Below are 10502 nucleotides of genomic sequence, written 5' to 3'. Positions count from 1 at the left end.
TGTTTGTTTCAAAAAACAACTGCAACAAACATTAAGATTACTGATTTTAGATCAAATTTGATTAAATGTCTGACATTCAAACCCAATATAAATCAAGAAATAACAAACAAACATGTACTCACAACTGCCTCAAGAAACAGATGTGTCCAATGTTACTTTAATATTGCTCAAGAAAAAGGAAGAAAGTATTCTCAAAGTCATTGTAAAAAAGTCACTACAAAATGTTTTAGTTGCAATAAACAATTATGTGTTCCTTGTTTTTTTTATTATACAAATGGACTGAATAATATACCTAGACTATTAAATCATTATATTATTATTATTCTTATATTATGCTTTTTTTTTTTTTTATGAAACAAGACTGTTTACTTAACTCACAAAGAATTAATATTATTTGTTCTAAATTTATATTGTTATTGTGTTATGTAATATATTAAAATTTTTTTTTTTTTTTTATTACACATATAGACTGATTATTGTATATTGACTGTCAAATCATTATATTATTATTATTATTATTATTATGTTATGATGCTTTTTTAATGAAACAAGACTGTTTACTTAACTAACAAAGAATTAATATTATTTGTTCTAAATTTATATTGTTATTATTATGTTATGTAATATATTATAATTTTTTAAGAAACAAGAGTATTCACTAATTAATTTATAAGAGATATTTATTATTATTTTTAATTTTTATATTTTTATTAAATTTTGCCAATTTTATTATGAAATATGATTATCAATTACTTAACAAATAAAGTGAATTTGTAAAATGTATTTTGATTTTATTGTATGTGTAACTTGTCTCAGTGAGGGATCATTAAAATCTTGCCAAAAAGTTTGTGACACACCTGTGGGTCACACCAAAAAATAGATAAATTCTATATTAGAAGACTATAAACTATATAATATCTATTATGCAAAAAATTATTAAAAAATTATTTAATAAGTAATGACATAAACAGAATTAACAAAATCATTAATTATCTCAAAAATAGTTTGGCAAACGTCATGTGACCCACATAAGGGTCTCATGGCAGTCAACCTGTTAAAATATGTAATATTAATGTTAAAATTCTGAAAATAGCGCCGACAGTTGCACTATCACCACCACCACCACCCACCGCTTCACAGGCGTATACCTCGCTTACAGCACACTTCGCCGTTACGTCCACCGATAACGCCGCCGCCGCCACTGTGATGACAGACGATTTTTATCGCGATCTGGCGAACAACCCCGACTTGCTCCCAGACAAAGTCAAAATTAAGATATATTATTATTATTATTATTCGCAAGACATTTTTATATATATAATGAATCTTACATTACTCGATCGGATTCGATCAAAATAAAATGCTTCATATTTTTTTCGAGTTTTAAATTAATTGCATGGAATCTTATTAATTAATTATTAATTATTTTACTGACGCTGGAACGTGAGAACGCTGTCGAAAAACAGACTACAACAACCCAATACGGTCCGTGTATTATAGCGGTGATGAAGGTTACCAAGGACGACCATTTGGTCGAGGTCTTTTTACCGAAAGCCATTAAAATTTCCGATGTTGAAATAGAAGGTTTCAACCTGGCTTCGGATAAAAATCTTATTTTTATATTTCTGAGGTGGTTAGGCCAAAAATTCAGATATAGGTTTAAATAAAAATTTATATGTTTTTATCGTTTTTTACAATAAAGAAAAATATTATTTTATAAGACGTAAAAACACTATTTATTTATTTTTATTAATATTATCACTCTTAATCACTTTTATCTGGTATTAGAATTTTCTAAAATAAAAGTTGTACGTAAATGTACTGTGCTTGGGTCAGTTCTTCTCATTGATAAGAGATAAAAATGATGAGAAAGCATTTTATAATGATACACCAACTGTTCAGAATCAAAATTTTTACTGCCAGGAATTTAACGCCAAAGAATTTGGCAATCCTGTGTTTATGTATTTTATGTATTTAACGGTTTTACTGATTACATTTTAAAGTTATAAATCATTACCACTTCGGTTATTGTTTAAGATTATTTCATGAGAAAACTTTCAGCGATTTTATTTAATAATCATCTAAGCCTTTATAAAATTTCTTGTTACTTAGTATTGCCTACAGATCTAAAAATTATGAACATGGGAGAACATATCGCTATTAGAAACCATTTGATGGACCACAACTATATTTTGCCTGATGGGTTTGAAAATAATGTTGAGGAAGTAGGTGTATCATCGGATTAAGATGTCGAAGTGATTGCAGTGCCAGAAATATATCAAATCATTCCTGGTGTTCAAAATCGAACAAGTATTTATGTGGATAATTTTGGACTCAAGTATTATAAACGTTATGCACGTGGTAATCGTGTATTTTTCACATGGGGAGACAAAAATAATGTTAATTAATGAATGCTTGTGCATATTGTTATAATAGTAACGAACTTGAACATGATGTCACCGCACGTCCCGTCCGTAAACAGTCCGGGTATTTTCTTACGCTCCGCCATGTACCACGAGTGATCGTGTGGCAGATTCGATGTGTCCATGTGAAGCAGCAAGTCGGGGTTGTTCACCAGATCGCGATAAAAATCGTCCGTCATCACGCTTTAGACGAGTGAATCTGAAACACGTTCGGGAAAATATAAAAACTATATGATGATAATAATAATAATAATAATAATAATTTACTGGTATCCGTGTACAGCAGCTGTATGTTTTCTCGATAATGTCGTTTCATGACGTTATAATGATAGTCGTACATCAGCGTCTTGCTTATATCGAACACGGCGAAGCCGATGTTAATCGGCTTACAGAAGTCGATAATTTTATTATGCAAAGACACCGCTGCAAGATTTTCGTTATAAGTGGTGCAATACTTAAACGTTGGACAGTTAACGAGTTTCATGAATCGACGCTCGCACGACAAGAGCTCCATTTTCATGCGTTTGCGCATCGATTCCATTGTTTTTCCTGAAAAACAGCGGAATAAATATATATACACAACATTATAATAATTATTATTATGGTGATTAGTTGTTATTGTTGTTACCGAACACCGCGTTATTCATCAGTTTGAAAAAATCTCGTTCAAACCCGTAGAAATACAATCTAGTCGGTACAATTGTTACCGTTTTTCGCGTAATACCATAGTAATAGACGAGTCTATTTCAACGAAACCGCACTTCGCGTTCACCGATGCCATAAGATTTTTTTTACGTTTAACGCTAACCACCGAATTATCATTAGAACGTTCACGCGGTGCGGGTACGGTGATAGCGATGCCGTTGGCGAGGGGTGCTGATAACGAGGTATACGTTGGTGAAGCGGTGGGTGGTGGTGGTGATAGTGCAACTGTCGCGCTATTTTCAGAATTTTAACATTAATATTACACGTATGGAAATTTCGGAGGTAAATCTACAATAAACGGGGGTGTTAAGAGTGAATTGTCAAATTAGTAGTTTTTCCCACTCATGATAACATTTTATGGAAAGTTATAACGAGTGTTGATCGTTTGACAATTGCTTTGAATTGTCGTGACTATAATTAAACTTAAATTAAGAAACGATAGTTTGTTATTTTGAAACTTTTGTGTGTTGAAATAATGTGTATTTTATAAGTCTATCTCTAATAATGTAAATTGTCACTGTTCGATTACTTTGTGTATTTTGAATTGCCCCCGGTCTTGAACCTGGGTAAGAAAGTGACCGCGCTCCGTCACCCCCGAAGTTGGTGACACTGCATCGCCTTCGCCCTTGTCCGGTCGACGACGCATGCACCGCCGGTGCAACTCGTTTGTGCACAATTTAAATTTTTTACCTAAATATCGATGACTCGTTTGCGCACAACAAAATCAGTCGTTTACCTGTAAACGGTCGACTCGTTTGCGCACAACATAATCACTAAGTAACATTTATTTTATATTTTTAAATTTGAACTTACCTAAAGTAATTGAATTATCGGTACAAATTACCAGCATATCAATATCAATATATAATGATTTAAAATAATCGTCGTGTATTACTAAAGCGTTATACTTTTAAACAGTCGTTCGCCAGAAAGCTGTACTATAACTACTAACTGTATTGACTATGGATATCGAAATTTGTGATGTTTTTGAAACGCGTCGAGAAAAAAAATGTTTAAACATAGAAAGTTATAAATTTAGAGAATTCCGAACTTTAAAATCTGGCGATAAACATTTTAGGTGTACAAATAAAAATTGTTCCGTAAGTCATATAAAATTTTAAAAATGACAAACACGCATACCCATGACGAGTACGACGACCGAACAATTCATCGAGAAGTAGTAAGAAGCAAATCGAAACGTAGAGCTGAAGAGGATTTACATATTACACCAAATAAACTAATACGCCGGGAATTGAAAAACAATGATAACTTCGAACATCTTCAATATAGCGATATGAAATTAATTCGAAGATCCATGTATGAAAAACGGAAAAAATCCTTTCCAAACATACCGAGATCTTTAGAAGATGCTAAAAAACAATTAGTTGATGATCAGCATAATCTTACTTACAAAGGTAATAAATTTTCTTTCGTTAGTGATGATGAAAATATATTTATATTTACATGTAAACAAAATTTAGAATTGCTACAAAGTGCAGAACACGTTTTAGGGGATGGGACATTTGCTCCGAAATATTTTGTTCAACTTTATACTGTTCACGTATTTAAAAACAATTTTTATGTTCCTGTGGCGTTTTGTTTTTTAAGTAACAAACATACTGATACTTACATCAATATGTGGAAAACATTACAAAATATATGTATTCAAATTACTGGTAATATAATAAATTTAAGCTATTTTCATGTCAACTTTGAAAAATCTGTGCATAATGCAGTATTGCAAATTTTCCCTTACTGCAAAATTACGTGTTGTAACTTTCATTTAGGGCAAAATTGGTTTAGACATATTCAACAACATAAATTATTATCGAGCGAGTACTTAAACAACGACTCAGAAGTTGACAAATGGATGAAATGTTTTTTTGGAATAAGTTATTTACTTCCTGACGAAGTTTCTGATGGATTTTGTGATCTTATGTCGATAGCACCAAGTACTACGTCTAGTAATATTTCTATATTTTTTGATTATATTTTAGAAAATTACATTGCATCGGACAGCAATTTTCCTCCAACATTATGGGCTTGTAAACCTACTAATAAACCTAAGACTACTAATGGTGCAGAAAGTTATCACAAACAATATAACAGTCAGTTTTACACTACTCATCCGCACATACATCAAGTAATCGACGTCATTATTGAAATTCAAAGTGACACTGATTTAAAAATTAATTCGATAAACAATAAAATCATAAATTTCAAAAGAAAAGAGATAATCAATAAGGAGATACAATCGGAAAACATTTGGAATGAATATAAAAATAATATTATTAATCGTTTAACTTATACAAAGAAAATCAGACTTAAATGCCACCATTCTAAATTAGTATAATTTTATAACTAATAGACTACTATTATTACTTATTAAACCTACAATGCATGTTTTTTAAAATATTTTAATTTTTGTAATATTAAATTAATAATTGACAATATTGTTTACGCGTATAATCATTGACGTTATTATTACTTTTATCTGTATTATATTGTTGTATATATATCTTATTCTCGCCGATATCTGGTCGCTCGATGTTAAATTATACAATAAATACTTAGAAATGCAAAATAGTTAAATCTTAATTTATATATATTTTTTTTTTTTATATATACAATATGCATATATATTATTATTTTATACAGTCTATTAATTAATTAAAATTAAGCAAAAGAAAGGAAATATGCTCAAACGAGTTGTACCTTTATTATTTAAACCTAAAGTATGTGTGCGCAAACGATTTGTGATTTTGTGCGCAATCGTGTCGTAAAAAAGGTAAATGTGCGCAAACGAGTCGCACCCGTGCACCGCCGCTAACGGTCGTTTGATGGCGGTCTGCTCCTTTTTTTTGAAGCATTACACGAAGATCGACGTGCTTCTCTTTTCGTTCCTGTGTCCATACATTCTAACATACTCTCGTGTGTGGTCGCCATTACGGGCAACCACGTGTTCAGATCCGGATTTACACTAGTTGCTCAGCCGTCGCCATCCATTGCCAGCTCCGGCCTTCAGAGCGGTGTTCCCCGTCATCCCACCATATATATATATATATATATATATTCGATTGTATATGTGTTCGCATAAATATCCATTATATATTATTGCTCAAAAATATTATTTGTACACATTGTTAATGTTATATATACTTAGTATTGTTATTATTATCATGGGCGCCCGCAAGGGGAGGCCAAAGGGGCCATTGCCCCTACTGGGAATTTTTGTTTCAAAACTATTGTTAATTTAATACCACACATATAAATTATAACATAATTTTATTGAGATCCATTGATGAAGTTTAGTAAAATTTATTATATTTTTAGATATTCAAAAATGTATAATCTTGAACGTATTTATTTGTTTACAATATTTACACGTAACTGCATATCGCTTAAGACTATAAATTCTTCCGAGTACCGATTTCTATGGTATTTGATTTTGTTCTCATATATTTTTAGATACACGTTGTGACCCTTAGAATTTTAATCTTGCGCCGGGTGGGATTTTATCCTGCGGGCGCGCTTGATTATTATTCTTCTCACGACGGTCCGGAGGACCCAGCGTCCGACATACGCCTGAGTAAGGTCCGTTGGCACAAACAGTCATTGTAACTACCGTTAAGTAGATTTTATTACCTACAAAATGCCTTTAGTATAATAGCATGGAGTATCAATTTAAACTTGTACAAATAGAAAAATTTACAAATGAATAACCACATTATTTGTATCTTTGATGCCATTAAAAAAAAATACCCGTGGAGCGGTGTATCAACAAAACAATTTGTAATTTTACCACCATGAGGGTTATTTTAAAATTTTTGTTGACGGAATAAACCGTGAATTGAGCCGTTTGCACTCCGTTATTCTTATCGTATTTTTGTCTTTGTTCATCGTACATTCGCAACCCGAAATTAATTCAATTTATTTAACCCATAACCTAAAATCGATACACCGTGTTTCTATCGTGTCGGAGGCTTTATTGTAACGTTCTCATGTACGATATTCTTATTTGTCAGGTGCTTTTAAATATTATACTGTTTTAGTGTAACCAGTTTTATATTAAAATTTAAAAGTGTGTAAGAGGTTAGAGTACCTAAGTATAATTATTATGACGAAGAACGACGAAAACAAGAAATACATTGCTTGTAGGGAAATCTCGGAATCCTTATTTTATACTAAATCCAATTATAAGCATAGGCTTTGATCCACATTATCATGCATATGAGATTGAAAATTCTAAAATAATAGATATTTCAAATTATATTGGATTTTATATTAATGAGTTGCCTGATTCGACACCAACTAAGGCTAGAGTTCTAGAGAATGGAAAAATGTGTGCCACTCTAAAATATGCGTTGTAAGTTGTAAACATTATTTTTATAGTTCATATTTATTGATTCAACTATACTAATGTAAATTAAGATATACATATTTATTGTTTTAATAAGATTAGTTACAAGTGTTTGTGATATTATCATTTTAATATATTTATTTAATTTCTAAATGTATTCTTGTATTACAGTTTTAACTTATTTCTAAACTAGATATATATTATGAAGTATTCAAGTATCTATGGTACATATTTTAATAACTACAACTTTCAACATACTAATATTTGCTTAATTACTGATGTACCTATTTAGGTACCTACCTACCTATACTTTTTTTAATTGTTTAATAATATTGTTCATTAATAAATTATTTTATTATTCCATTCACAAATTTAACATTAAATGAAGGATAATTTTAAAACTTGCTATTGTCAAAATGACATTCATTACGGTTGTTAAGATACATATATGATAAATTAATTCAATTTCAGTGATAACCCTGATAACTACTGACAATATTATTACAATGCGAGCGATATAGTTAAATCGCATAATTTAAAGGTTAAATTAACACCAAGTAAGTTATTATACACTGATAAGACGAGTTTAGAGTGATGGTAACTTTGAGAATTGTAAAAGCTAAAACAATGCTCAATGATGACAAATTAACTGAGTTATAGTAACATGACATAGAGTTAAAACAACCCCGATAAAAGTTATTAATTTCTTAAATTGTTTGTATGCATTACGAATTTAACTCACATTAATGTAAATTCAGCTCCATGACATCCCTAGCTCTAAATCAACGTTCAAAATTGATGCAATTGACACTCGTTGTTAAAACCACTCGAAATTTCTATGCGTGTACATATTTTAAGTAGGGAAATATAAAATTACTTTCTCCCATCATCGCACCGGCTATCCCCATCGCTGCGTTGTACAGATACCCGTATTTTCTAAATTCCATTAAAATGAAAATTTATAAATGACGGGAGGGACGGAGATTAAAACAAAAATAAAATGTACTCACTGTGAACGATCTGTACGTGTTTGACCAAATAATCGCGACGTTGGTATATTTTGGAGCATACCTCGCATTTAAAAACAGCTCCGTCATGCGTCTTCTGATGGCGTGTTAAGCTACTTTTGCTCGCGTACGTTTTATCGAACGAAACGCATTTGAAAGACATTTCAAAAAAATATAAATAAATTCACTGACACAAAACGGTAGCACAGAAGGATACGATCACTGTTGACTTCGGGGTGAAGACTGGACCGTTCAGCGTTACAGAACGACGCGCATAACACATTTATTATATAACCCATGATACCGTTTACCTGGGATTCATCGACATTCCGGGGTCTTGGAAATCATATGATGGTATATATATCTATATATATATATATATACGTGTGTGTATCTAACGCGCACATGTGGTGTTGGTGTTCATTATAATATATATATTTTATATAAAATAATGATCAAATAAAAGATAAATCTGAAAAGACGAGCATTACAGACCGAACGCACATAACACATTTATTATACAACCCATGATACCGTTTACCTGGGATTCATCGACATTCCGGGGTCTTGGAAATCATATGATGGTATATATATATATGTATATCTCCAACACATGTTGCAAGAGGACGCTACACAACCATTTTTGAAGTTTAAAAACATGTTTTGGGAGAAACACTCTCATTTGAGCTACAGTAATCGTACAAAAACCAAACTTTGCCAAGATAAAGATAGTAACATTATCCGTGTTTGTATGTGGGCTTTTTGGGATATCGTTGAAACTCTCGTGTATACACTCTATTGAAATATTAAGTTTTTTTTATAGTTTTTGAAGCTCATAAAATACAATTGAATAGACGTACACTTTAAAGCCCACATACAAACATAGAAAATATTCTCATCTTAACGTTATCGAAATTTGATTACTATACGAATAGTGTAGCCCAAATGAGAATGATTCTCCTGAGACATGTTTTCAAAAAAAAATTATTCTTATTTGTAACCGTACGGTGCTGCTATAGTGGGTACAGCGGTAGCGCGTTCCAACATCATACACCGCGCGCATAAGCAGCATACCGCACCATAGGTCAAAACTGGTTATGGTAAATCGCAACCGCATATGGTCTATAAATAACCAAATAATATACGAAAATAATGCCCATAAATATTTATTTTTTTCGATTTTATAATTCTAATAATAATAATTAATATTTAAATTTTAAAGTATAACTTTTATTCAGTGCTACACAAACTGAAACCGCGGTATCGTAAAGTTATCATAAATCAATTGAATAATGTCAAGATATATACACGATTCATACAATTTTTTTTTTAAATTGTTGTACATTTCGAAATGAAATTAGTGGTTTGGTTTTCAAGATAAACATATTTTAGTTTAAATCAATATAAATTCATAACAAAAAAATATATACATACCATTAAATCGTGTGTTCTAAATAAAATCAACGTCTATTGATAACTTACTATATAACTGTGCAGACTTGCATTTTTCATCAAATAGGTACTAATATTAGCACTTTCTAGACAAAATATAATTTTAGAAATATCTTAGTTTTTTTTATGCTTTTTGCAGAACATTAAATTAAATTATTTATTATTATTCTAAATTGTATGTATACGTATACTATACAATATGGTCTATTCAATAAACATATATAATTATTTATTATTTTTAATAAAAAAGAAAAGAAAACTAAAATGGTTATTTAGTTTGTTAATAAATACCTATATTTTTGAGTATATTTAAACAATTTATTAATAACTAATATTTTGTATTGTATGAGTACCTACAACAAAGCTTTTACAAAAAAATTGCATTATGAAGTTTTAATAATTGTTATTCCTAACTTATTGTTCCTACATTTTGTATTCACTGTAGATTACTAAAAATGATTTGTAAGTCCTAATATTTATTAATCATTATACCGTCCCAAACATAATTTTACTTCAATACAATTTTTAACGATAGCATACTATGTATACTAGTAT

The 10502-nt window shown here is 30.6% G+C and overlaps 2 protein-coding genes across 2 annotated transcripts in view; one reads left to right on the top strand and one right to left on the bottom strand.

The window, feature by feature from the left end:
• Positions 1-2246, top strand: part of LOC112681383 — a 3068-nt gene extending 822 nt beyond the window's left edge. The window contains exon 2 of the mRNA XM_025551643.1: positions 2113-2246. Coding sequence (XP_025407428.1) covers positions 2113-2246 — 134 coding nt within the window. The remainder of the gene's footprint in view (positions 1-2112) is intronic.
• A 159-nt stretch (positions 2247-2405) lies between these two features.
• On the bottom strand, positions 2406-8717 carry LOC112681382 (PR domain zinc finger protein 15-like). The gene is made up of 3 exons (XM_025551642.1): positions 8499-8717; positions 2691-2972; positions 2406-2622 (listed from the first exon to the last, which is right to left on the bottom strand). The coding sequence occupies exons 1-3, from the start codon at positions 8656-8658 to the stop codon at positions 2609-2611; spliced, it is 456 nt and encodes a 151-aa protein (XP_025407427.1). The 5' UTR covers positions 8659-8717; the 3' UTR covers positions 2406-2608.
• Positions 8718-10502: the final 1785 nt, after the last annotated feature.

This window comes from Sipha flava, unplaced genomic scaffold (assembly GCF_003268045.1).
Source record: "Sipha flava isolate LNK unplaced genomic scaffold, YSA_version1 19068_pilon_pilon, whole genome shotgun sequence".
Classification (NCBI taxonomy): domain Eukaryota; kingdom Metazoa; phylum Arthropoda; class Insecta; order Hemiptera; family Aphididae; genus Sipha; species Sipha flava.
The sequence above is the reverse complement of the archived record's forward strand: the minus strand, read 5'-3'. Positions and strand labels throughout refer to the sequence as shown.

Excerpts from the sequence above, each read along its gene's own strand:
- LOC112681382 (XM_025551642.1), bottom strand. The coding sequence starts at position 8,658 with ATGTCTTTCAAATGCGTTTCGTTCGATAAAACGTACGCGAGCAAAAGT. Across the intron at positions 2,973-8,498 it reads ACACGTACAGATCGTTCACA|GAAAAACAATGGAATCGATG; the intron begins GTGAGTACATTT and ends GCTGTTTTTCAG.